The 27544-nt window shown below is 51.2% G+C and overlaps 2 protein-coding genes and 1 long non-coding RNA gene across 10 annotated transcripts in view; 1 reads left to right on the forward strand and 2 right to left on the reverse strand.

Moving 5' to 3' along the window:
• SPEN (spen family transcriptional repressor) overlaps positions 1–18790 on the reverse strand; it is a 77598-nt gene extending 58808 nt beyond the window's left edge. For 5 of the 7 annotated variants that reach the window (XM_032709119.1, XM_032709122.1, XM_032709121.1 and 2 more), the window contains exon 1: positions 7890–8013. In XM_032709119.1, the coding sequence (XP_032565010.1) occupies positions 7890–7972 (83 nt within the window). In that variant the 5' untranslated portion in view covers positions 7973–8013. Of the gene's footprint in view, positions 1–7889; positions 8014–17940; positions 18228–18602; positions 18720–18768 lie in introns of those variants that run through there. The other 2 variants (XM_032709124.1, XM_032709123.1) reach the window with 2 other exon arrangements.
• On the forward strand, positions 16765–19364 carry LOC116797523. The gene is made up of 2 exons (XR_004360675.1): positions 16765–18287; positions 19220–19364. It is a non-coding gene; the product is annotated as an uncharacterized LOC116797523 (long non-coding RNA).
• Positions 19365–22675: 3311 nt separating this feature from the next.
• FBLIM1 (filamin binding LIM protein 1) lies at positions 22676–27323 on the reverse strand. Of its 2 annotated transcripts, XM_032709094.1 has the most exons (10): positions 27186–27300; positions 26210–26246; positions 25942–26080; positions 24974–25179; positions 24474–24607; positions 24270–24351; positions 24012–24181; positions 23761–23939; positions 23533–23650; positions 22676–23226 (listed from the first exon to the last, which is right to left on the reverse strand). In XM_032709094.1, the coding sequence occupies exons 3-10, from the start codon at positions 25965–25967 to the stop codon at positions 23113–23115; spliced, it is 1029 nt and encodes a 342-aa protein (XP_032564985.1). In that variant the 5' UTR covers positions 25968–26080; positions 26210–26246; positions 27186–27300; the 3' UTR covers positions 22676–23112. The 2 variants fall into 2 exon arrangements, with proteins under 2 accessions (XP_032564985.1, XP_032564986.1); XM_032709095.1 differs by having other exon boundaries at positions 24270–24333; positions 25942–26246; positions 27285–27323.
• Between the last annotated feature and the right edge of the window lie 221 nt (positions 27324–27544).

Raw genomic sequence — 27544 nt, forward strand, 5'->3', positions numbered from 1 at the left:
ATCCAGGTACACCAAACCACCTACCACACAACCCGGTACACCAACACAACCACCGGGAAAGCTGCTCCCTTGTTTCATGCCAGTTCAGGTATCAGCTTCACCTTCAAACGCTCATTTTGAAAGATCAGCCTGACACGAGCTAGGCAAGAGCATGAACTGCAGCACAACCCAGGGGCTGGAACCTCAGAAAGGATGCAGAGGAAGAGATGCTTCCTGAGCTCAACTGCTGCCAAAAAACGGTGAATCTCGCTGTGCCCACAACCAGATTATCATCTACAACATCAGTACTGAAGCCACTTTTATTTTTTAAACGTGGCAAAGCTTCTCTGCAACTAATTCTCCCAATGAGTTGTTTCAGAATTAAGAAAAGCACCAAAGGTTCATTGAGACTATTACAAGGCGGTGACTGTGCAGATCGTTGGCTGTCTGGGTGCGTATCCAGCTGCCTTCCCAAGGGCAGCATCTCACAGACCCCCTGAAATTAAATCAGATGTTGATTACGTATACAAGGGAGATACTCATCCACCCTGAGCTTTTATTCCCCTCACACTTAGGATGCTAATGAGGCCGGAAGACTTTTTTTCCCTCCAAAGACGACTTCTTTAAACGTACAACTTGGCAATTTATTTTTCTTATTTTGCCCTATTAACTACTACAGGTGCCCCATAGCTGCCACAAAGAGCCTAAAGAGGGAACTTTGAAACAAGCCTCTGTGTCCTTTGGCAGCCATCACACTGTCAGTGAGGATGGGAGGTATTCACCCGGCTGTGACAGGGACACCAAATTACTCTCAATGAACCCCACGGACAACAAACACAACCAGCTCAGCTTTGTACTTGGAGGAAAACTGTAAGTGATTCACCATTGCTAAAATAAAGTCATTTACAGTCTGGCAGTTTTTACTGAGCTAAAACATCATTTCAAACCCAGCTTTGAGTGGGTACTTGACCACCTTTGTGACAGGAACTTGGTTTGAACCCAGCTCTCATTTCTTACTGCACCTGAGGATAACAAAACACACGGAAGTTCTTCTGTTTGGACATCCAGGGACATCCAGGAGGAACCCACATGCAGGTCAGCACTGTCTCCATGCACAGAGAGAGCGGGTGGTATCCAACAGACAGCCCTGCAAATCATCCATTCACACTCCCAGAGATGCTGGACTTCCCTGGTTTTTCAGTGGAGAGGTGAGAGCACGTTCAGGGCGCTCCGGTCAGATGCGGAAGCTCACACTTCAGATCTAAGTGTGCTTAAACCAAAAAATTGCTTTCGGTTTTACGTTGCTGAGCCCAATCAAAAAGGGGAAGAGAAAGCAAGCAAAAAAAGCTTCCTTTTATTCTTAAAAATACCCGAGCCTTTAAGCAGGACATTGTGACAGTGCTGCTCTCCTCCCATGATCAGTTTGTCTGAGTGGAAAATTGGTGTTCCTTTCACATCCAAATTCTGCTGCCTTCTCACCCAAGTCACCACGAATGTCTGGACCTCAGACGAGACACGGACGTCCCAACTCTAATCCAGAGCCAAACACATGCAACAGGACACACTTCTGAAAAATCCATCCCATGAAGGATGTTGCTTCAACCAAATTCGGTTCAATCCATCCTGCTGCCAGACCAGACTGCAGCAGGCCCTGGAATATGGCCTGGCGTATTTATGAAAAGCCTGGAACCGTGTTTATTCATTTACTGAAGGTTGTTATCTTCACACTGCAGGATTTCCAGATTGCAGGGGACGATTACAGAGCGTCAGCAGGTTAAACAATAACTATGGAAATGCACAAAACCAAAGTAGTTGCCATGTTTTATTCCTCACGCAGGAGTCTTCATCACGTCGGAATGCACTGCTGCAGAGCAGCTGTGGGGATGGGTTTCAGGAGATCTGAGTTGCCATCACTCCCCAGGCAGAAAGGTGAAACCTCCAAACGAGCGTGTGTAGAATCACCAGGTGGGAAACACTGACTTGTATCCTGGGCAACGACAGAAACTGCTTTTGTCTGATTTTCATTAACTGTCCAAGCAGTCTGCAGAACACCGCAAAGACTCCAGCAGAGGTAAGCAGCAAGGCTGGTTGTACACTGTGAAATTCCATCTTCAGGATCCTAACTCCTCCCACGAGATTCCTCAGTCGGAATGCCGAAGATGCAGCAACTCAGGATCTTATTATGGAGAGTAATCAATTTTTCTAGTTTATTCCTCAGTTCATTGTTTAGCAATGTTTGTCTGTGCAGTCTTCAGTTTCGGGGTGTTCTCAGACCTCAGCAAGTTCACTGAACTTAACGAAAAACACAAGTGAAATATCTCACTGGTGCTTATTTTTGGTATCTACCAAACCCAGAACAGATCCACCCCACTGGTAGCTCCACTGGCAACTCTCCCGAAACCTTTGGCAGCCTAAAAGCAGCCAGGAGCAGAGACCCTCAGTTCCACCCCTTCCCAAACATCCTCAGCAGACTGTGTTGAGGTTTATTTCTCATGTGCAGAAGGCATCTCCTCCTCTTCCTCACAAGCCGACAACAGTGTGAAACCGGCACAACACCAAGAAGACCAAGGCTGTAGTTGTGACACAGCAGCTTATGAAAACAAAACTCCTGAGGAGCCCCAGGTACATCCTGACTCACCTCCCCATCCAAAATCTGCAACCTGCCCTCTCCTCATCTGGATATTTACTTCCTTTTTTATGGAAAGCCAGCGAGTGCCTCTTTGCCCTCAGCGAAGACAAGGACCTAATTGTGGACACACCTTAAGACGGCAACAAGGTCACTTGCTCAAAGAACCTGGTGTGACTTTCTGGTCTATGAAAAGCAAGAAGGGATAAAAAAACCAGTCAACGAGGCTTTTCTCATCCCCTGTTCTGACTTCCTGAACGGATTCAGTACCTCCGTACGTCTCGCAAGCACTGGTAAGTGATAGGAATCAAGACAGGAATATGTTTTGTTGTGCTCTGCAAGGATTATTTTAGCCCTGTACCAAAGGAATTTACAGTAAGGGCAAGAAATACCAAAAGCCAACATTGTTCCGGAGGGGCTCAGTGACAACAGAGGCTGTTACATCAAATCACAAATAATCACAACTAAACACAGCCCAGACCTTTGAAGAAACTTCAGAGGAGAAACAATGCCAGCCAGGCTCAGCAGTGACAGAATTTTGTGACCAAGTGACATCAACTTATCTTTCTACCACAGCTCAGCATGTAAAACCACTTAATAGAAGCTTAGTCCAAATCTACACTCTTGGCAGCTTTTCATTAAGTTTCTTTGAAATAATTACCCAGGCATTTCCTCGGCCAGTGTGGCGTCAACCTGCACCTCAAGTGCAGGCAAAGAGCAGCATCCAGAGCAGCCAGAGGATTCCTGAATCTCCTGCTGTTGAGGAGCCATCCTTGGTGTGACTTGGCCTCGGGGGAAGGAGGAGGCAGCTGCAGACAAACAGTGCCGGGTGACACCCTGGGTACACCAGGAGGTGATGCCTGGGCTGCTCTGGAGCATTTGTGGATTGATATTAGGAATAGAATTATTAAAGATCTAATGGAAAACCACCACTGGAACCAGCAGCACCATCACCCCGATCACCCGCCCGACTGACGACCCTACACCCAGAGCAAGGCTGCCTTCCTAAAGGAGCCGAGCAAGGCTCACAGGAGCAAAACTCACCTTGTGCCTTCCACACCTTCCCTCCCCTTCTCATTCTGGGCAATTAATTTAATCCCCCTGCCCCAGTCTCCCAACCAAACATCCTCCCATGGTCTCTGTATTCCACAAAACTACGATTACCTTACAGGAGGTGTTTGTAAAACCAGCACAGACAAGTCCTGATGCTTGCCCAATATTCCAGCAAAGCACACTGTACCCTCTCCCTCCTCCAAAGCTCTGAGCTGGAAAGGGCAGTACCTCATCTGTGAAAATACTGTCACCTAAAGTGACACAAATCAAGAGACAACACAGGAACAGTTCCTTCTGCAGCCTTACTTCTGTATTTTCCTACAATAAAATCACCCCTGGGCAGGGATCTCTACAGGCAGGGCTGAGTTCAGATAATCATCCCTGTGTTTGCATCCCAGGATCATTATTAATCAGTGATCAACAATAAAAACCTTGGAACCAATTTAAGGGTTTTACTGGAAAACCAGGAACGCTGTTCCTTCCGCCTCCAGCCTGTTCCCATGGAAAGCCACTGCCAGACCTCCCGGTGTCAGATGTGGGAATTAGTTTTTTCCTGAGTGCTCTACACTAGCAGTGACCAATGCTCTCCCCTCCCACAGCCTACATCAGAGCTACCAAAATCCCTCTGCGCCCCCTCAGCCCACTGCATTTACACCCCCAGCCATCAAGACAGAACATGTTGTCCCAAACTGACCAGATATTCTCTAGAAATCACCAAAATCAAACAGGCACTTGCTGTCAGGGCAGCTTTTTTGCAGTTGTGTTTCATATGCCAACCACTTCTCCAGGAGGTATCCAAAGCATCTCCTCAGAAACAGACACCGGCAAAACCAGACAAAGTCCATTCCCCCCCCCCCCCCCAAAAAAACCCTTAAAAGTTATTTGTCTTCTCCAAGATTGCTCCAATCCACAATTTATTTCTGTCAATTTTAAAGGAGAAACTTGTTTCCTGAAATCCAAGGTTTCTCCTGGGCTTGGTTACCACTGTGAATGTCCTAATTCTTCCCCCAGAAGAGGAGATGGCCCAGCACAATCACATGGTCCATAATTAAGAGGCTTTTACTCCTCTTTGCCCTCTAAAACACCGATAAAGGGACAAAGTCACATTCTTTTGGATAACTGGAAGAAAACACAGGGAGAAAAAAATATGGAAGGGCAGCACTTGTGCTGGGGACAACTGTTACTATATTTAGTTGCCTTGTTCTCCAAGCTGCCGAGCATCTGTTTCAGTTATGGTGAACGACGGGTTTTTTCCAGCATTAATTAGGAGAACCCAAACCATGGCTCCCACCACTTCCCTGAGCTCACATCTCCCAGATCCCCACTCAGATTCACTGCTTATTCCACCTTAACAGTGGATCTCCAATCCTGGCACTGCCTGCTTTTCTATTTCAGGGTGCCTTAATAGCTCAGTTGAAAGAAAATATAGAGCATTAGTTTTTAAAAAGGGAGTATTTAGGTAAGAAACTGAAAAACCAAAACGATTTCAACTCTTTAAAATGCAGAGAAAAATCTCTCCTTTGCAATCCCCTTTAATATCAAGGAAATAGATTTAAAAAAGGATGATTAAGGAAAAAAATAACACTGCTTTTAAGGAAAAAATAACACTGCTCACATAAGCCAGAGCTTCTTGAGACCAGTTTCAATATTCTCTAATTTGAAAAGAGGATTCATAAGCACAGTGTTATTTCCATTTGCACTAAACTAAACCAATCAGGAGTATTTGGGGGGAAAAAAACCCCACATATAATTTCTTCAAAATGCCTCTTTTATCTTAATTCATCCCTTAAAAGAATTCCTTGTGAGGCTGCAAAGTCAATCAAGGTTCCCACAGCCAGTGGTTCAGTGAAGGGGGAAGGAGAAGCAACAAACCCCTCACACTGAACACTCCTGCTGGGTTTGAAGTTTCAGGAGTTTTCCCTGAATTTTTACTTCTTCAGAAACAAGATGGTTGTTTCTCCAACTTGCCCCTGGCAGGGACTGAGCAACAGCCAGGGCTCCCATCCGGGCAGGGCAGTATTTCCCAAGCTCAGTGGAAAAACAAACACTCCGGGGGGTTGCACAGAGGCTCCGGGGTAACGCCGGGCCCAGCCCAGCGCACATTTCAGGCGGTATTTCCCCAAAATCTTCCCCGCACCGCTCCCATGGCTCAGCCTCTCCGCCCTATTCCCAGGCTGGGGGATGGGTGGGAACTGGGCTCTGCCAAGCCCCGCTCCATCCGAAAAGACTTTCTCTCCAAACGAAAGGAGAGGGAAGCCTTCCCCATCCCACCTCCACGGCCTTCCCTCCCTGTGGACAAACCCACGAGCCGTGCAATCCCCGAGCAGCGCGTGTCCCTTCCCCCAGGCGAGCACGGGCATACAAAGGAAGCCTCGCTCCATTGTCCACCTCCAGCACCTACACAGCGAGAGCCTCGAACCCCGCGCTCACCCCCTCATCCCTTTGCCAGCCGCAAATACTCCCGTGGTTACACCCCAAAAAGGTCTGGGGGCAGCGTGTCATCCCCCTCCCCCCTTTAGTACCCGCAGCCAAAGGGCTGAAGTGTGTTTTAACTGTGTTTACTGGCCTGAGATCAGCCTCACCCAAACACACAAATCCCGGGTAAAAATCAGTTTGGAAAATCAGGGAGAAACTGGGAGAAATGCCTGGCTGCAAATCTCCTTCCCAAACCTCGGATCGCAACTCACCGAGGTAAAAACAACCAAAAAAAGGTAATTAATTCAGCGCCTGCCATTTTTCCCATCCATCTCCAAGCAACAGTACCATAGCAACTTTTTTCCTGCCTTAATACATCTTACAAAAGGAGGACCGGACAAAATAAAACCCAGGAATGTCAAATTTCCACTGTGGAGTGCCTATTCCCTCCGCTAGTTATGGCTGGAATTAACCGAACAACCCCGGAGCAGGGGTTTTTTCCCCAAAACAACCCTGCCTTTGTAAAGCACTGGGTCACGTAACCCGGACTGAGGGACACGACAAACCACCTTGGATACAGATCCACCATCCGGCACGGACCGAGCGGCCAATCTGGGCTGGGGGGGGGGGGGGGGGATAATAAAGGTGGAAAAAGGTGAAGCTCGATTAAAACAGGGCAGTCTCGGAGCGATGAGGGTGTGCAGATGGGGTTTGGCTGCTGCAGCAGCTCAGGCCAGGAGGATGGAGGGGGATGTGAGACCCTCGGTCCTTTCACAGCACAGTCGATCGGGAGCCAGGCAAGAGGCGCTGGGACCTTCCTTTTCGCCCCTCGGTGTCACCGCATCTATTTTTCCCATGGTGACTCATTATTAAGGACGCTCCGTCATTTTTCCAGCGCAGGAAGATTAAAGGAAGCTTCAAAATCCATTTTTTTCCTGACGGTGGTTAAACCAACCCGTCTGGAGGGGCCATGAGCTGAGCAGGGCTTCTTATTTCCCTTTTCCCCCAGAATAAAACCAGCTTTCAGCGGGGGGTGCATCAACTTGAGAGCATTTCCCGAGGAAAAAAGGTGTTGCTGAGGCGGCGGGGGAGAAGCCTCTTCCTCCTCCTTCTCCTCGCAGGGAAAGACGGAGGGAGGAGGAAAAAAAACACAACCATGCAAACAGCTACTACTTCCTTATGAGCGGGATTAACCTATGCAACAACAACAACAACAAAAAAAAAAAAAAAACAAGGAAAAAAACAACCCAGCACGATATGAGTCCAGGGCGCTTCCCGCGTGGAGGATCCCGTGTTTTCTCCGTGGGTTTGTGTGATTTATTTATTTTAATTATTTTTGAGAGTCACGTTCTCGCAGCTGCAGGCGCTTTGGCTCCCACCGCCCACTGCACCTCGGGGGGAAACGCAGCATCATCCAGGGGCTCCAGACGGGAGGGAAACGCAGTGAAATGGGCGAAAATAAACAGAGAAAACTCCAAGCGCTGAAGAATAAAAAAAAAAAAAAAAAAAAGGACTGGCGAACAAGCTGGCTCGGCGCTGCCTCCAGGCACTGGGATCCTCTCCGAGCCGGCGGCCGAGCTCCCCTCGCTGCCGCTCCGCCGTTTCGGGTCCATTTTCGGCCGGTTTTGTATTTCCCCGCTGCGGCCGCGCCGCCGGTCCCGCCATGGCGCGGGTTATTTACAGCGCTGTTTTCCTCCTCCTCTCCACGGGAACCGCCGGCCCCGCGCACTGCTCCCCCCCCTTTCCCACGTTCTTCCCCGTCGTTCTCCCCACACCCCGCGGGCCGGCCGGACCCCCCGTCCCGGTGCCCACTCACCGCTTGAAGTGCTCGATGATCTTCTCCTCGCGCACGTTCTCCGGCAGGTTGCCCACCCAGAGGTGCCTGGTTTCCCGGACCATGCTGCGCGGCGCGGGCCGAGCCCTCCGCCCGTGCCCCGGCTCCCGGCCGCCGCTCGCCGCCCGCCGCCGCCTCCGCCGCGCCCTCCGCCCCTTCCGCCGCGGGGCCCGGCCGCCCTCAGCGCCGCCGGCCGCCGGACCGCACCATCCCCGCCGGGGGGGCCCCCTGCCCGCCGGGCCGGCTGCCGGGCGCCGGGCTCGCTCTCCGCCGCGGCCGCGCTCCCTCGCCGGCTCCCCCCGCCGCGCCGCCCGCCCGCTCGCTCCCGCTGCCTCCTCCTGCTCCTCCTCCGGCAGCGGCAGCGCGGCGCCCCCGCCGCCTCCTCCTCCTGCTGCTGCCCGCGCCCCCCCGCGCTCCCGCTGCTCCGCCGGCCCGGCCGCGCTCGCTCTCGCTCTCCCTCTCTCTCTCTCTCTCGCTCGCTCACGCTCCCCCCCCCCCCCGCTCCTTCCCTTTTCCCTTCCCTTGCCCGCGCCTCGCGCAGCGCCACACGGGGGCCCCCGCGCAGGCGCACTGCGCCCCGGGGCGCGCGCCGCGGGGCCGCCGGAGTGGGCGGGGCGAGGGCGCGCGACGCCCCACGCGGGGGGGGCGGGGACGAGAGTGCGCGTGCGCGAGGGGGGAGCGGGAGGGGTGAGAATTGTAATGGAGAGAAATGTGAGAAATAAATACAAGGGGGGAATATAATGGGGGAATGTGAGAAACACAATGGGGGGAGGAATAAATATAATGGGGAAAATAGAATGGAATGTGAGAAATAAATATAAAGGGGGAAAGGTAATGGAGGGATGTGATAAATATAATGGGAGAGAAATATATAATGGGGACAAGAAATAAAATGGGGGAATGTAGGAAATATGATGGGGGAATGTGAAAAATAAATATAATGGGAGAATGTGGGGAATATAAAGATGGGTGAGCCACAAGGGGGGATATCAGAGTCAGGGGGCTGTGAGAAGCATAACGGGGTCTGCAAGAATTACGAAGAGGGGCTCTGAGAACTGGGATGGGGGGCTCTGAGAAGCATAACTGGGGCCTTTGAGACATGTAACGGGGGACTCAGAAATGTCACGAGGGGCTGTGAGATACAGAATGGGGGGCTGTGGTAGCTGGGGGCGTGAGAGTCATAATGGGGGGGACTCTGATGAAACTGGGGGCTGTGAGACTCGTGATGGGGGGGCTGTGAGAATTGGGATTGGGGGCTGTGAGACTTTTAATGAGGGGCTGTGAGGAACATAACGGGGCTGCCCTGCCAGCACCATCTGCAGGAGGAGCTGCACCCAGCCACGGGGCCCTGCTGACCCCACACTGACAGCCCCCTCCCTAAATCCCGTCAGGATCCCCAAATCCTGAGGCACAAACACCTTCACCCACAGGTCAGCACACAGCCAGCTCGTGGCCACTGGGAGAGCAAGTAAGGAATTAACTGAGGTGAGGGCCGTGAGGGCCCCCTGTGGCTCTGGGATCTGTGATGGCTCCAAAAGCCACAGCAACAGGAACCCCGAGTGGGGCTGGAGGGGGCTCACTGAGCCTCCCACGGCTGCCCCAAACACTCCCCTCCACCAGACTGGGGAGGCCGTGTCACCTCGAGACGCTTCCCACTGCCAAATTCCAGCTCAGAACATTGGTACACTGTCAGTGCCCCTTATTAAATGAGGGAGACCACACTGCTCTGAGAACTGCACGGAAGAAACTCCCACCGTGAGGAGGATTCACCCCGTGCTCTCCCACAGGGGTTTGCAGAGCTCGTTAATTAAGATGGGGTGAAGAAATCACCCGCTGCCAGTATTGCCCTGCCTGGTGTCACACCATCCCTGCTCAAAAGGCAGCTCTGCGACATAGAACTAGATGTTTTTTAACCCACAGGGTCCTGTTTTCCACCAAAACGTGCCTCCACATGGATAAAAACACCTATTTCTAGCCCCAAAGGGAAAATGCCCAACAGATTCTCACTGTGAGACTCCGAGCAGTTTGAGGTAGGATAAAACACGCACCCACAAGTTTTTCAAGCCAGTTCACTGCTTTCACCACAGAGCAGACCCTACTTCATTGTTTTCCATGGGCGAAGTCTCCTGACTGAGTTTTAATATTGATCAAACCCACATTTTATTTGTCAGAGCTGCCTTTTGCCACCTTGGACACTGCAACTTCCCGGCAACAAGTCCACCTCGCCAAGTGGTCAAAGTCACCGGGCTGCAGCGGCTTAACAAACATGCAAATCTCTTGATTTAATCACATCTCTGACGCAGGGCCACTCCAGCCCAGCAGCCCCGAGCCTTATCCCGGCTCCGAGCCCACCCCTGGCTGCCCCCGTGCCTCAGTTTCCCCAGCGACGACAGGCTCTGCCCAACTGGAATCTACTGATTAAGTAAAAACCCCAACAACTCCTTACACCCAAACCATCTATTATTTAAACATGTGATGGAGCCGACGTGCTCCACCGGTGCTTCCAGTGTGGGATTGGGCTCAGCTTTCCATTTTAACTGGTGGAAGCACGAGGAACAGTCCCTAGGTGTCTCTGCCTTTAACAGGCTACCCATTCGAGAGAGAAAAAACCCAAACCATGCACCAAATGGCTTTTCCATGAGGAATTCTCCCTCTCCAATGGAGAGTTCTTGCTTCGACAGCATTTCCAGCTGTTCCCCCTCCCTGCTGGGGCAGCATCTCCCACGGATACAAGAAAACCACGCTGGCTCCCAGGTCCTTCCAGGGAAGCTCCAGCAGGGTCACTGCTGTCACCCAGTGATCTCACAGGACATCGGGGCTGGAAGTTGTCACAAAGCCATTGACTCTGTTGACAGAAGAGAGGGTTGAGAGGAGCGCCAGGAGGGCTCCGTTTACACGACAACCAGCTGGAAGAGGAGCACAAAACCCGGCTGGTGACGCAAAACAAAGCGCTGGACCATCCCAGTGCTTTTCAAATGCTTTGTGGGGAAACTGTTCCCTGTTGCAACACATGAGCGATGCCGCTGTAACCGGATCCCTCCAGCTCGCTCGAAGATTTCAAAGAACACAGACCCAGGCTGGAGACCAGAGTGAGCAAAACCTCTCTCTCAGCAAAGGGGCCGTGATGAAGGGCTGGTCTCCTGCAGCAGCAACCAACACCACCCTTGTGACACACATTTGTGCCACTGTCCTGCCACGAGGTACAGCGTGATGAGCATCCAGGGGGGAGACGTGGATGCACATCCCGGTGTGCTGCCCTTCCCAGGGGCCAAACAACCAAGGACAAGGGGACTTGAGCTGTTCTGCATCACTTGATGACCTTCAGCCTTTGGGACAATTTAAATGACTCCTGGCTGGGTGTAGCAGAGTGCCCGCCTCGGCCAACCCCGTAGTTAACACATTTGGATGTTTCTTATCAGCACTTGCAAAGGATTAAAGTGCCAGGCCATATATTAGTGAGGGAGCAGGTTATAAACGCATCTCAGCTTGAACACCGTGTTCACATGAGGAAAAGCAAAGCAAGAACAGTACAGATCAAAAGAGAGCCATTAAAGGCGTGAGAAAACAGGGCTGCCATATAAGGAGCTAATAAAGTTAGCAGTTCTCCAGTTTGGAGGAAAAAAAAAAGGGGCAGGAGAAACAGAAAGCATCCTTGGGGTGTACACAGCAGCCTCACTTTAAGGAGAAAACACTAATAAACAGAAGTGAGCAGGAAAAACCCTTGAAAAGGTGAGTTTGCCCATTTTTAACATGGTGTCTTCCCTGGGTTGCAGAGCTGCCACGTGTCGCTGGCACCGCTCGCCGAACACTTCCAAAAGCAAAGATTAGATACTGAGCAAGGACAGCAACCAGGGCTCTGTTTGCTCAGGCTTCCTCCCCTCGGGTCTGGCTCAGCAATAGCTCTGTGTGTTGTGCTCCCAGTGGACATGAGGAAGGGAAACCACGGCACCCCAGCGGGCACACGATGATCGTCCCCACCAGGGTCCAGGGCACAGCCAGTATCTCTGCTTTTTATGGGAAAACAGGAGGTTTCCCAGCCAAGAGCCCCCAGAAACACTCAGAATGTTTCTTTGTTGGAGCCAGCCAGCTCCAGCCACCCTCTTGTCAGGATAAAATGTATTTACGTGCCTTCCCTGCTCATTGACTGTATTTATTAAAAGAACACTATGGCAGCTGAATATCAAATTCCCAGCTAGGCTTTTATCTCCTTTTTAAGCCAGCCTGAATTATTGGCCTAATTTTATTGCTTACCCATTCTGTTCTATGCTCATTTTCTCCAAGAAGGCACTGGTGTGTTTGATATTTGGGCTCATTTGTTGCCAAGACAGAGGCTCTCGCTTGGAACACAGAGCTGGGTTCTGGAGACTTAAGCAACACAAAGCACAGGATTTAGATTAATAAAGCTCTTGATTTGGGTTCTTTTTAGGGTCAGTGATCCAAATCTTCACGACGAGATGACTTTGTGGAGAAAACTCCCTCCCTTTTTGAAACCTAGCATTTAGTAATTTATTTTCTTAAATAAATTCTTCCCCGTGCCGTTCTTATCCACACAGTGCTAGGGATGGGAAATGCCACAAAATGCCACCAGTCACCTTCTGCAGCCTAGTAAACACAGCTCAGGAGCCCCTGGAATTCTGTTGACACTGAACCCATTTGGATCTCTGTATAAAAGCACATTTCTGTTTTCAAAATCTTTGCTACAGAAAACCAGAGGTTTCTTCAGCAACAGAGCACAGTGAGCTGAACCATGCAACCAAACCCCAGGTGCCATCGCAGGACTGCAAAATAGCTTCCTCTCACTTTCAGTACAGCAAATATATGGAATAAATACCTTTTTTTTTGCCTGTTGTTGGGAAAAATTAGAGATATCCCCATGCCAGCTTCTGCCCTGCTTCCCCTTGCCCCCCAACTTCCGTACAACCATGTGCCAGAGAGCAGTGTCCACTCATCTGATAAGGATTCTTCCCAAATCCAGGGCTTTCATCAGCTAGACAGGACTATGGTCTTCCAGGCAGCAAAATATTACATTTCAGGGGAAAAACAAAGAAAACAAATGTAAAAAACAAGCCATGTGATTTGATACCCAAACAGGAAAACTGCAAAGGATATAATCCCCTAGGACTGGTTAGATCACTGAATCCTGTACTTTCCCATTTATAACACCTAATTGTTGTATTAACTTCACATCAAAATGTAATTTTTTTCCTGTGTGCAATGCCCAGGGGAAAAAAAAAAATCACAGAAATTAGGCTGGAAATGTTGCAGGACAAGGCTTTAACACAAACCCCCAGTCCAAACCTGTGAGCCTTATGCTGCTCTTCCCACATTCCCCATTGGACTGATCAGCACACCCAGCACTAAATAAACACTGAGCCACCACCATCAGAGCTTTTGTTTCATCAAACACCATTTTGATACCGCAGCAACACGAGGGTGTTTAAAGGAAGCAGAGTGAACCCGTGTCCTTGCAGTTATCGCTCCTTCACTCCAGAGAAAGCACAAAGGGAAATATTTGTGCATCAAGACCTGCTGCTCTCAGAAGCCTCTCCAGCAACACAGCACAGGAGAAGTTTCTCATCTGCCTTTGGAGTTCATTTCACCTCTGCAGATCTCACAGTGCAGCATTTTAACTCTCTGGGATAACAGGAAAGCTTGCAAGACCATGGTTTCCCCCCATACAGAGGAGGAGCGGAGGTTTGTATCACTTTTTGGCACCAGAAATCCAGGTTTTGTTTAGCTTGGAAGTGCCATGGATGTAGCTCAAGTAAGTCTTCAGGGTGGTAAAAGTTCAGTACTCATAAGGTAATTCTCACTCGTTTATCCTAAACTGCCAAAGGAAAGTTATTCCAAGTCCCACAGGGTGTGCCAGGCTGAAAAATGTGGAATCATCCCAACAGCCAACTTCTTGCTTCTCTGAACCTCCCTGTGATGAGCACGAGGCGTATTTCCAAACCAACACAGCCCTAAATGAGGGAATAACAATAATATCCTTGTCCATGCTGACTTATTCCAAGTACAAATGAGTCTTTAGGCACAGGAGCTACTGATGGTGTTCACACACCAGCTCCACCACAGGGAGCAGGGGATGAAATCTGGCCTGGCCACCTCATCCTCCCCCTCTGCTTAATTTTGGCCAAAAAAGCATAAAGCCATGGCTGTGCTACAAAACACTACAGCAACCAGGCAGTGAAATAATTTCTCATAAGGGGCTGCTCCAGCGTGGCAGGGCCTGGTCTGCCAGAGGCATCCATGCAATCCCGATGCCAATACCCTCATTAAGGGCTAACGACCCCCAGCACTCCCTGTGCACTAATGACCATGGGAGCTGCGCCTTGAAGTCGTGTGTGACCTGGGAGAGACCAGCACCAGGTGCCTTTTATTACCTTTGCGACACAACAAAAGGAATTACACCCAGTGAGGAAGCGTTTTCCTTCTTCCCAGGGAGCGAGGAATGGAGTAATAAACCAGCAGCATATTGTGAGAGCGAGTTCAGAGAGAAAAAAAAATATAGTTCAAGGGGACCCTGATCTTCACCAACACAATTTAGGACATTCAACACTCCCTCCGACCTCCACTGCCTTCGCTTGAGCAAAATTAGGAGGAATAGACTATGGCACGTAGGTCTGTTGGCTTGGAGGGAAAGGGGCCCCACAGTTTTGCTCCCTGGAGGCACCCGCTCTCCCCACCCCTTTTGTGTGTATTTTTTTAATGTGCCACACATCAGCACAATGCTGACAAGGGCTTTGTATGTTTTCTGCCTATGCAGCAGTTCAAGACACACAACTCTGGATTTTTTGAAAGGGGAAAGGGGGAGGGAGCTGCCCTTTGCTGTGCCGGTTAATTGCGCGGTTCGCTCTTCTACGTGACCACGGGGAAGGGAAAAAGCACCAACATTTAAACAGAGAACCATTTTTAGCAACCAAAAGGGTCAAACTCAGTCTTCTCACAAGATGCAGCAGAGCTCAGAGTAAAATCTACCAGAGGCAAGAAAAGAATTATAAATCACCAGAGTTTCTTCTCTGGAGTTGGATGGGACCCCAGAAAACAGCTCATCCATCCTCACTCACTGCAGTTACAGCCTTCACGTTTCCACACCTGCCAACGCAGGGATTCCAGCCCTGAAAAAATGGAGGGAAAGGGTCTAGAAAGCTGGACTGTCGGTTTTTCCACCTGCCAGGAGCAGCTCAATGGAGCCTGGGTGGCTCAGCTCCAAGGAGCAGTGAGCAGAGCACGTTACCAGCCTTCTGGAGTTCCCATCTCACACGCACATGCGTGATATGGACAGTGCTGGCAAACAGCTTCCTTCAAAAATGAGGATGACTAATCCCCAGCAGTGCCACTTCATTTATTTATTTTTTTAAAAGGCCACAAGGCAGAGCTTTTTCCAGAAGCATCAGCCTTTGTGAACCAGCAAGTGGTGGGAAGGGGAAGCCCTGGGACCCACTCATGGTCTCCAGACAGAACTAACCACAGGAATACTGTGGGGTTTTGTGGCCTGTGTACGACACATATGGACACGGATGGAGCCCCACACTCATGGAAAGGCTGGATCCCACTGCCCAGGAGACTTGCAGATCCCTGCATGGTTATGGTTAGTAGGGATCTGATGGGGAGAGGGGTTACACAAACAACCCACTATTTCCCTAGAAAATAAAAAAAAAAAAGAGAGAGAGAAGAAATAAGGCATGAAACAGCTTTACCCACTGTAACACTGTAACATCCCCCGGTGAGGGAAGGGATGCATGGAGAAAAAGGGGTGCAGGGATCTGGGATGAAGAGGAGCATCTGCATTGCCTGGTGGGCCCAGTCCCCCCAGCAAGGTCACTCTGGCTCCCAGGGAGACACATCAGTGCTTCAATGCAAAGCTGTGGTCGAACTGCAGCGGAGGCAGTGCTGCAGGAGGTCACTTGGGGACTGCAAAAAGGGAATGGATTAAAAAAAGGGAATAAAAAAAAAAAATCCATAAGCAGATGTTTACTGACGTGCAGCAAATCCACAGCTTGGCTCTGGAGAGCTGCGTGGTGGGAGGGAGAACTGCCCAGTTCCCAGGACGCAGCAAACAATCTGCATCTACAGATTTAGGTTACAGCTTTTAACCAGCCTCCCTCACCACCCCCCTTAAAAAAACCCAAATTTGTCATCTTTTTAAGCTCTTAGAAATGTAGATTTGCCACGGAGGTGATTTTGGGTGGTGGCACCATTAAAATACTTACCTACCTCACAGCCAAGGGCTGCGCAATCTGAAATTTGTGAGTGTTTGCAAATGGTTTGGAAAGCTTTCCAAGGAAGGTGCTGTAGGACTGTAAATCCTTCCCGTTATTAATAAAAGGGAGCTATTGTTCCAGCTCTAATCAAGCCTTGTCTCCAGCTGGGCAATTTTAAAACACAATTCAAAACACACACAGGGAAAAAAGATTGTGAGGAAGCTTCAAAAAAAAAACCAACCAAAAAAACCCACCAAAAAATCAGTGAGGGAGCAAGGGGAGGGGGGAAGGAAAATAAAAAATAATACTCCTGCTATTTAAAATGAATTCCAAGCAGAAGCATGCTGGGGTGGGAGGGGAATCCTCCCTCCCACCGCCTGGGAAAGGTCACTTGTGCCATCGGTGCCCTGGCCACGCTGCCAGCCCTGCCCTCATCCATCTCCATCAGCAATAGCTCTGCTTTCCATTTATTTAGGAAAAAAAAAAAAAATCAAGTTGCAAACACCTCCCAGAGCTCTCTTTTCAAGGCTGGGGGAATGGAGTGAGAGGGAGAGGCTTGGAATGAGGCTCCCAGCCAGGGAGAGGTGGTGCATCCTCCGCATCCTCCTCCTCCTCCTCCTGCCCGGCGCTGCGGCAAAGGCGCCGCAGTGGGGGCTCCCCGCCCCCGTGGAAGCTTCTGGAATAAGCAGCCAAGCTGGAGACAGGAGAGAAACTTTTATACTCGCAGAGGGGAAAAAACACGTAATAAAAGGGAGAGGATTGCACAAGGCCGGGGAAAAAAACAGAGATCTCTGTAAAAAGTGAAGCCCCTGAGCGGCTCTGGCAGCCCCGGCTCGGGGGTGGTGCAGCCTCGCTCGGCTGGAAACAAAACGCCCCAACAAACCACATTAAACAAAAAAAAAAAAAAGAGAGAGAGAGAGAGAAAAATGGTGGTGTTTGGAGCGCGAGATGGTGGGATAAAGGCAGTGATCCCTCCTCCCGGATCTACAGCAAAGCCGGCCATTGCAGTTCCATTTATCCTCTTTTTTCTGTGCAATGAATTGTCTGATCCGGACTATTCGGTTGCATTTGCAGCTTCACTTACAAGTTTGGTATTGTGGTTTTGTGGTGCCTTTTTTTTTTTTCCTTTTTGTTTCTTTTTTTATTGGGTTGTTTTGGGTTTGTTTTTTTCTTTCCTTTTTTTTTTTTTTTGGTGTATTTTTTCCTTTTTTTCATTAAAAAGTAATCCTCCCTAAATCTCCCAAGGAAAATATACCTCTTTGTGGAACAAATAAAATATTCAGGCACAAACTTCCGCCATGGACTGTAAAAAAAAGAGATGGGTTGTTTTTTGTTCTTTTTCTTTTTTAATTTTTACTTTTTTATGGCATTTTTTTCTCCTGCTTTTAGGATACATTGTAGTAGAAAGCCAATGGAGGAAAACAAAGGTAATATATATATATATATAAAATCAAAAATATATACGGGCCAAATGATAGTGATTATATATAATTAAATCATAGTTTTTAGGTGTGTGGGTTTATCTTATATTCTAAGCAGTCCCCGTAAAAAGAAGATATACATATAAATATGTAGTCAATATATAGAATATTTATATATGTATGTAGTAAATATATAGAAATATTTCTATATCTGTAGAAATAATAAAGCATCTACATGGGCCTAAATCTGTAATTCCATGGGGAAAAAAGCAGTATTTTAGGCATGAAGCTTTTAACAAGGAAGGGGCAACATTGTAGCCTGTGACAACACTGTGATGCAGACAAAAAGGTAAGGCAACATTAAAAAAATATTTAAAAAAAAAAAGAAAAAAAAAGCGTATGTGGTACCTTGGCTGCAGCCTCCAACAACGAGCGTGTGGATGTTACGGGATTTTGGGTTTTTATGGTATTACACGTCTGATCACACCAATATATGATTTTAATTAAGCGAATGGCGGGCGAGCTGTCGTGGGGAGCAGGCAAGCGGCGATGGCTTCTTTCCACACCACTCCGGCTCCGAAGATAAATCAGTCCTCGGGTGTTAGGGGATTTCTCCTTGGTTTGTTTTTTTTCCCCTAAGCACGTTTGGGTATTTTCCATGCCGTGAGGAAAGCGGGAGATGGCGGCTCCGACCCCTGCGAAGGAGAAAAGCGGTGCAAGAGAACAGAATTAGGCATTAAACTACCCACCTTGGGGTGCTTGTGGTGATGATAATGGAGGACGGGGGTGGGGAGGGGGCGCGTGTGAAAAGCGGAATTCTGGGCCAAAAATGAGGCAAAAGATACAATATTTTAGGGGTAACGCCAGAGCGGGAGGGGAGGGGGGGAAGCAGCGATGGCGCCTGAGGCGGGGGGAACTGGAGAGGGGAGCTGAAGCGTGAGGGGGAGACGGAGGGCTCCGCCATGGACGAGTGAAAATGCGCATTTCTGGGCATTTTCACATCCTTTTGCAAAAGCGGCGAGGAGAAAAGGGGAGGAGGGAGGGGGGGGAAGAAGAAGGTCAGGTTTCACCCGCAGCGCTTTCGCTGCCTGCCCGGAGGGAATTCGCGCAAGATCAGAGCCCCTCCGCCGTGCTCCTGGCACGGCCTCAGCCCGCGCCCGCCACCCCGGCCCCGCAGCCGCCCCTCGCCCATCTTTCCCCTCGCTGCCCGCTCGCCGCCATTTTGTCGCCTCATACCGCGGGCTCGCCGGGCGGCCATTTTGTGAAGCGAGGCGGGGGGGGGCAGCGCCTGAGGCCGCCGTGAGGGGCAGCCCCGGCCGCCGCTTCCTTTTGTCAGCCAAAAACCTCCTTTTAGCATTTATTTCTCTTTTTCTTCACAAAACGTGTTGCCCTTAATACGCCATCAGGAGCCTGATCACTTCAGCAAGATCCGTCCTCGGACGAAGCAATCCAGTAAATGAGATTAAGGTATATTCCCCAGGCTGAGCTGTAAGGGAAAGTTTAGCTGCCCAGAGAATTAGGAGATACATTATTATATTACATTATTATTATGTATTTATATATGATATATTGATTGTATATTTTATGGTTAACTCTTTGGTTTTCCACTGCTTTTCTCCTTTGCAGGGGTTGAAGCTGCCATTATTTATATACTCATCATCCTTCTCCTCCACCCTTTTTTCCCCAGCGATGAGTCCCCAAGGTCAATAAGTCACCTTGACAAACAGGATAACCTCTGCGAGAAATATCCGTGATTTTTAATAAAACACCTCACAGGCTCTACTGGACAGTCCAGCAAAATAAAGATGTAACTTAAACTGCTCAAAGCCAAATCTGGGTGAAAATTGTTAATTTTCAGGCAATAAGGCTGTGGGATGCTGTAAATTGCCGATATGATGAAGGAAATCTGGGATACAAAATGACAAAACCCCATTTGCAGGCATGTGCTGTGTGTCTATTTTCAGAAATAGGGTGGGTTGGGCTTTTTATCTGTTGGTTTGTTGGTTTTTTTCTTTGTTTTTGTTTTTTTTTATAAATAAGCCACTGTAGCACTTGCAGCCTGGTAACGCGCTTGCGCATCAGTCTGCATCCCTTTCCCCTTGTGTTATCAAAACTGATGTGCTTTAAAACTACATCAGTGGGTGGTTCACTTTTGCAAGGAAAATGGGGGGGGGAAAGGAGAATATTAGAATATTGCATTTTTCTTCTTTTTAATATATATCCCACCTGTGCTGCATAATGAAGCCAGAGAAATCTAGGGCTTGGCTGCTCCCAACAAAATCCCTGCTGGTTTTCCCTTGTCTCTCTTACCCAGCAGGATCAGACTGCTTTTCATTTAAGAAATGTTGGATTTTTAGGTTGTGTTGGTGACAGGAAAGTGCAGGAAATAGATCTGAACACTCTGTGGGGAAGAATGTTACTGCAGCGAGCCAGCTGGGACGTGGCTGCCATTAACCTGGGATATCCAAAGGAAAACCCCTGTTTTCCTGTAGCTCTTTCCATCCTATTTGAGAAAACCAGCACCCAACCCTGCTCCCAGCGCCTTTTCCAGCCAGCAAAGCCCTGGGCACTGTTTCAGCCGCAGTTTCCCTTCCTGCAGTGTTTCCCTCTGCTCCAGCTCCTTACCAGCACCTTGGAAGTCGTGATGGCACAGCAAAGGCACACAAGGAATACAACTCATCCCTCCCTCTGCTTTTCCCATTTCTCCTAGCTGACCAAGGGGATGCTGGGGGGAAAGGCACTTTCCAGCCTTTTCCCTTTATCATCTCACATTCCTCGTGCCACACCAAAAATCTCCAATTTGCCAACAAAACCTGCAAAAAGGTCTTTTTTGCTACGAAACCACACTTTAACCACTGATTTAAAACCACTACACCCATGCCTGGCAGCTCTTTATTTAATTTAAAACCTCTTTTTAAAAGTCCAAGTTGCAAGAAGGATGATCTTTGGAGGTTTCTTATGGGATGCACCGTTGTATTCCCGGGAGCAACTTGGCCTCGCAGCAGAATAGGATATCAGATACCTTCGCTGGGAAAGCCCGAGGAAATTTTATCCGCGGCCGCACCCAGCCTGGAGTGAAGAAATATTTGCATTTGCTGCTCCTTGGAGGGCAGCCAGGTCCTTCCTGCTCTCCTCAGCCTGCCAAGAGGGATTGCAAGGACTGCCGGGCTTATTCCAGCAGCCAAGGGAAGGGCAGGGCCCAGCCAGTGGCGTTCAGAGGGGCGGGATCCCCTCTGCCCTTGTCCACTGCCGCTGGGATGAGAGACCTCAAATGGTTTTTAAATCTGAGTGGTCTTGGGGGGCTCCACAAGGTTTTGGGGAATCCCAGCCACCCAAAGTCCTATTGCTCCACGTTTACTTTTGCCAGCAAACCTGGGCACTCGCAGAAGTGCTCGTGACAGAGTGAGCAGCTCAAGGGCGGGCTGAGTTGTCGCAGCCGGCGAGGGTTTGCTTGGCAGCAGGACGGGATCCAGCTCCCGCAGCCTCACCCCTGCAGGATCTCTCTCCTGCACGCAGCTTGAAATTCCTCGAGATCCTCCCGAGGGAAAACATGAGGTTGTGCTTTCCATAGTGACGCTCCCTGTGCCTCGGCTAGTAACACTTCTCCTCTTATCCGGGAAGAAAAAGGGTTAAATCAACCTTTTATCCTCTTAAATCTGTGTCTATCCATCTCTGTCCCTTGTCGTCCTCCACTCTGGGAAAAACATGCCAAATCTGACCATTTCTGCATCCCTTTGTTGCACTGCCAAACTCTCCAGTTGTGCCTTTCCTTTCTCCTCGCTTTCCAGGACCTTCTCCAAGGCTTCATGTCAATAAAAGCATTTCCCTGCTTACCTCCAGCCAAAACTCACCGCAGTCCCACTGCCAACAGCGCATCTTGGGTTGCTTTCTGGGGGAAATATCCAACCCCTTCCCACCATTTCTCTGTGGAGGGATAGCACAGCTTGGAATAACACATGCAAAACACCTCTCAGCGTCAGCACTTCCATCCTCCCCAAAAACCTTGCTTGGAAAAATACCCTTATTGCACAAAACCAAGCAACTCCTGGGTCTTCCCTTTCCCACTCCCTTTGGCCACCACATCTTTTTACTTTTTTTTAGCATCATTTTGATGCCTGGTTTTCTCCACAGAATGACAAACTTTGGAAAGAGAGAGAGCTGACTTTGAGCACAGGAATTTCCCGGCATGGGACACGAGGTTCCTGCCCAACAAGACCCAAAGCCACCAAAGCCACCAACTTATGTGACCAGGACAAACCGCAACTTTAACATCTTATTTATAAATTTGTTTATAGCGAGTTACGAGCTGATTGATGGGCTGGAGACGCTCGTTAATGAACGCTGAGTAATCGGCTTTGTAGACTGGGAAGAGTCGTCAGGAAATAGTTGTTGATGTGATTAATTAACCATCATTAACCCCTTCATTCATAAATACAGCACGAGCCAGAGAGATGTCGGAGGTGACCCAGGAGCCCAGAGCTGCTGCTCTGGTGGTGGGTTTCTTTGTTTACAGCTCCCTCTTTCCATCAGGAAAGCATTAAACATCATCTCACATGCTCTTGCTATTTTCTGCTCTCTATTTGTGGCTTTTTAAGCACTTTTGGTTAAAAAGAAAGTTGAGATGTTTCTCAGTCTGGTTTGCAACGCCCTCACGAACAAAACCACCGAGCACCAGTGACATCGGTTGTGCAGATGTTGGACGTGCAGAGAAATGGTCTAATTTCTGCTGGTTTGGGGCTTGGACTAAGAGAAGATCAAAAAGTTTCCGATGACAGAGTGGTATTATCTTGAAAAACGTGCAGAAACGGGGCTGTTGGATGCATTTAACTGGAGTTTTGCTGCCTGATGGAGGAATTTGCGCTCCAGCTGCCCTCTGCCGGCTCCAGGACAGACAGCCAGCAAAAAAACCCCAAATCACCACCTAAAACCCTTTTATCAACCCCATGAGATCACCAAATCCCAAATCCACTCCCAAAAAACAACCTTGGCTCTCCCCTGGGTGACAGTGGTGTCTGCCAAATAGCCGTACCCCAAAATCAACTGTTATGGACCTGAGTGACCTGACTTGCCACGCCTATAAAATCCAAAAAGTGGCTTTTTTTCCTTATTTTTAAACTCAGATTTGATAGGTTTGGAATGCAGGGCGGATGAAAGGAATGAGAGTTTTTAGACTCGGGGTTTTATTTAACTGTGAGTAACTAAATCAGTGCCCACTCTCTACAGAGAGAAACATTTCAGTGAAACCCCAAAGAAGCTCAAGAAGGAAGAAAAAACACCCAAGAAAACCAAACTGGCATTGAAGAAGGAGTTTTAAAAAAGAAATAAAGAATAAAACTTCTGCTCTGCCATTGCTGCTCTGTGAGGGCATTTCACGTTCATGGTGAGTGCAGAGCTGTGTCGGGACACATCCACGCTGCTCCCCTGGCCAGCCCTGGGGGTTGGGGTCCCAGGTATGTTTTGGAGATGAAGACACCAGTTCTGCAGGAATTTTGGGGTGCAGTAGACACCCAGGGTCACCCTCAAAACACCGCCTTTCTGGTGGCTGGCACTGGAAGACAGAGATGGATGAGGCGCAGGGTCTCAGCAGGACGACTCGTTCCGCCAGCGGACGTGGCAGGACTTGCAGAGGAGGTGGCTGTCCAGGGGGTAGCACCCATCCTCCGTCAGCTCTGGGGACAGTGACATCCCACAGCTCTGGGGGTGAGAGGGGAAAGGGACAACATGTTTTAGGAGGTCCTCACGTTGCATCACATCCCGTTTTCCTGCAAAACCCACCAGCGCTTGGAAAAAGCACAAACTGCATCAAAATCCTGCGAAGCCAAAGGTCTCCTCCAGATACATCATCACCACCACCACCTGATTGATTTATTTATTTCCCCCTCCCCATCGCTTACAAGATAAACTGTGGGATAACAAATAACCCCAGGTGCTGTGGACCCCGTGCCAGCCAAGGCTCAGTGCCCTCCCGTCAGCTTTGGGGGCCCCCAGCTGAGGCTGTACCTCGCAGCGGTAGCAGCTCTCGTGGAAGCTGCGTCCCAGGCACTCGATCTTGTAGGTGTCCTTGTCCTCAGAGGGGATGATGGGGCGCTGGCAGGCGCTGCAAACCGCGGCGTATTTCCTGGCGGGGGCAAACAGCAGTGGTGTGAACCCTGTGGGGTGACAGGGACAGCCAGACCCCAGCTCCCAAACCCCAGCTCCCAAGCTGGGGGACGCGCCCCCGTTGCCAACCTGTAGAAGTCGGGCACGCAGTACACGTCGCCCTGCTCGTCCACGGCAAAGCTCTCGGCACCGATGGCACGGCCACAGCCGGCGCAGGAGAAGCAGCCAGGGTGGAAACCCTTGCCCAGGGCACGGACGATGCGCTCCATGATCAGCCCCTGGCACTTGGCACATTTCTCCAGCGTGGCCTAGGAAACACACGGCATGAGATGCCAGCTCCCACCCCGAGGGTGCTGGCTGTCCCCAAGAGAGGATGGTACCTGGTAGCAGGTGTCACACATGGGCTGCCCATCCCTCTGGAAGTAGCGCTGCCCGGCCAGGAGCCTCTGGCACGTGCGGCAGGTGAAGCAGCCGGGGTGGTACTGCTTCTGCATCGCCTCCACCATTGGCTCCCGCGGCCCCAGTGCTTTGTGGCAGAAGGCACAGATGTCTGCAGGAAGCAGGGACAGGGGTTCGGAGCTGCCTGACTCAGTCTCCCTAACTCGGGATGAGCCCACGCACGGCTTTGTCCCCCTTACCTCTGGAGCCGTCCCGCTCTGGGTACCCGTTCGCATCCTGCCACTGCGGCTTGTCCACTTGCTCCTGGCAAAGTCTGGGCAGCTTTAATTCAGCAGGGAAGGAGGAAGGGGCCTGGAGAGCAGGGGAAGGTAAAGCCATGTTATTTATGCTCCTGCAGGTGGGGAAACTGAGGCACTGGGGGGTCTGCACCCCATTATCCTCACCTGGAGGGTGGCGGGTGCCGCAAGGTCCAGTTGCTGCAGTGCCGGACACAGCGACTCTGCAGACAAGGGCTGGGGGGCTTCAGAGAGGATGAGGACTGACGGGAATGAAGACACAGGCACAGTTGGGTGGGTTTCTGCAGCGAAAGACAGATGTGGGGGGTTTAGGGGAGCGCTAATGTCCCACCATGGTAACGCCCTGTCACAGTAATGCCCCAACAGCTTTGCAGCAGCGCTCACTGACCTGCCCCAAAAGCAAACGCCGTCCCGGACGGAGGGCACAAACAGCACCGATAAGTGCCCGGCAATGGAGAGCAAACACAGCCCTTCCCTGCCAGCCGGATCCATCCCGGGATGGGTGCAGGGATTTTGGGAATAACTCCCAAAAACTCCCCCCCACCCCCTTCTGCCTGCGTGTCCTTTAGCAAAGCATCTCCACAGCATCCTCAGCACCATCATCATCCTCTCGGCACCGCTCGCAGCCCCCCATGGACACCCCTCACCTCCATTGGGCAGCGCGGGGGGTGACGGTGGGATCCAGGGGCGATGGGTGCCGGGGACCTCAGCGCACTCCGGCTGTGGCTCCTGGTGGGTCTTCTCCTTGGTGGCCACGTCCCTACGTGGTGGCACCAGAGTGATGAAGATGGATGAAGCCATCCTCTTCTCTGCCTTCCCTGGCAGCATCCCTGGAGTCGCGGAAGGGCCAGACCTGGGGTTGATTTTAGGGAAAATAAGATAAAGCTCCCAGGCGCACCAGCAGCTCCTGCAGCCGTGCTGCCCTTCGGCATCAACCCGCCTCCCTGCTGCCGGAAAGGGAGAAGGAACGACCGTCCCCGTCCCACGTCACGGCAGTAAAAGGTCTCGTGCCTGGGAGGACACAGGGCAAAGGGTCCTGGGGAAGCAGCAGCCGGAATCTCCCATTTTCACGCCTCTGTGGCCAAATCCCTCCCTTTTATAAGTGTTTTAACCCCCTTTATTTCCTCTTATTGCTCCCACCTGGGATTGCTCCCTGTGGGCAGCAGGAAAAACCCCACCTTTCCTCTTAAAAATGGGGTTGCTGTAGGACTTTGCCTTTGCGACCCCTTTTTTGGAGTGTCTCTACATCCCCGTTCCCTCCCTCCTTATCCCTAATTCCCAACTAATCACTTCCAGCTCAGTGGAACCCCTTTATTTTTCCAGAAAATTTTTCCCCTTTATTTTTGGGAAACTGAGGCACAGTGCTATGAATGACCACATCCCTGTCGCCGACACAGCCCCCGAGCACAGGCCCGGCAGGATGCGCCCGACTCCGATAAACCCAGCTCAGGAAGGAACAGGGCTGTTTCTTCAACTTCCCAATGGGAAAAACAGCCGGGGCGAAGCTTCCCCTTCCCAAATGGAATGGTTTGGAGGGGGGGAACCCCAAGGCTTTAGCCAGGGCATTGGTGAAGCAGGATTCGCCCCTGAGGTGAATCAGCAGCTTGATAAATACCTGTGTGATGAGTTGCCCGCTCTCATGCAGCTCCCCCAGAATCCTGCTCATGGGGGTCAGCACATCCTCTCAGGGGGCAGCCAGTTCCCCTCGAGGTGGGGGAACAGCTTCGGGATGTTCCCGCTGGTGACTTCAGCCTCTCACTCAAGCAGGGAAGGGATTAAAGAGGAAAAAGAACCCCAAGCGCTTCTCTTTCTCCTCCCCTCCCTCCCCACCGGCGAAACCCCAGCCGGGCTCCGGCGCTGCCGGCCCTCGCCCAAATCCTCACCCTCCAGAGCTGCCGCTTTTCCTCCTCCCCAGCCGAGCTGCGGAAAATTAGGGGGAAAAAAGAATAATCTTAAAAAAAACCAAAAAAACAAAAAAACCAAACTAAGAAAGAAAGAAAGAAAAAAAGATTTCTCCGAGGTTAATGGGAACCATGTGCTCGTCGCATTCCTCTTTGTGCCGGGGCTGACGGGATCCTGGCAGCCCCACGGCGGCACCCCCCGGGTCCCCCCAGACAGGGGCCGTCGGGCTGGTGGAGGCTCCAGGGGTGCAGTAATGGGGGTCCTGCCCCCTTTTTTATGGGGTTCCCACCCCTCCCCACGTAGCTCCATCCTGGTTTAGGGTGGCTGAGGTCACATTAGGAAAGGCCCCCCTGGCTTCCCCAAAATCTCCTGGGGTGGGGACTGAGGTGGGATCGATGAGGGGCCACTTTTGGAGCATCCCCACGCCCCCAAAATTGGGATGGGGCACAGCTCTTTACAGCTGTCCCCCAACTCTGTTTCCAGGGATCTCTGGGAGGGTGCTGCGAGGATGCCCAAGGAAAAAACGACGGGGTGGGGGGACAGAGTGCTTGGTCCCTTTGTCTCCCCCGTCCAGTGGTCCCACTGTCCCCTTGTCCCTGACCTGGGGGGTGGCCTTGCAGTTCCCCTCACTTATCCCCGGTCTCCCACCGTGCAGCCCCACAGCCCCCTTCCCCTACCTGGGCGTACCCTGTCCCCTATGGGGCGGTGGCCCCCGTGACCCCCTGCCAGGGAGCCCCCCGTCCCCTCCCTGGGAGCGTCCCCAATCCCCTCCTTGGGGGTGGCTCTTGGTCCACTTGTCCCATCCCAGGATGGCTCTGCGGTCCTTATCCCATCACCTGGCAGGTCCTGCGTCCCATTTGGGGTGTCCCCTCTCCCCTCTTTGGGGATCCCCAATCTCGCACCTGGGGTGGTCCCTACCTGGGAGTGGCCCCAGTTCCCTACCTGGGAAGGTCGTACCTTGCGGGGGGAGGTTCCCTGCCCAGGGGGGTGTTGCCTGCCCGGAGGTGGCCCTGCAGCCCCTCAGGGGGTGGCCCTGTCCCCGTCCCTGTCCCGTACCTGGGGAGCCGGTGCGGGTCCCTCCGTGCGCTCCGCGGGCGCGGCGGGGGCAGCGGGGAGGCAGAGCCGCCCGGCATCACCGCCCCTTCCTCCCTCCACCTCCTCCTCCCTTCCTCCTCCCCCCGCCTGCCCCACAGCTCCGGGCGGGGGAGGGCGGGGGGGCACACGTCCTTAGGGTGCCTGGTGCACGCCGGGGTGCCTCACAGGTCCTTAGGGTGCCACATGTACCCCCGACTGCTGCATGCACCCCAAAGTGCTCC

Source organism: Chiroxiphia lanceolata, chromosome 22, assembly GCF_009829145.1.
Source record: "Chiroxiphia lanceolata isolate bChiLan1 chromosome 22, bChiLan1.pri, whole genome shotgun sequence".
In the NCBI taxonomy this organism is placed as follows: domain Eukaryota; kingdom Metazoa; phylum Chordata; class Aves; order Passeriformes; family Pipridae; genus Chiroxiphia; species Chiroxiphia lanceolata.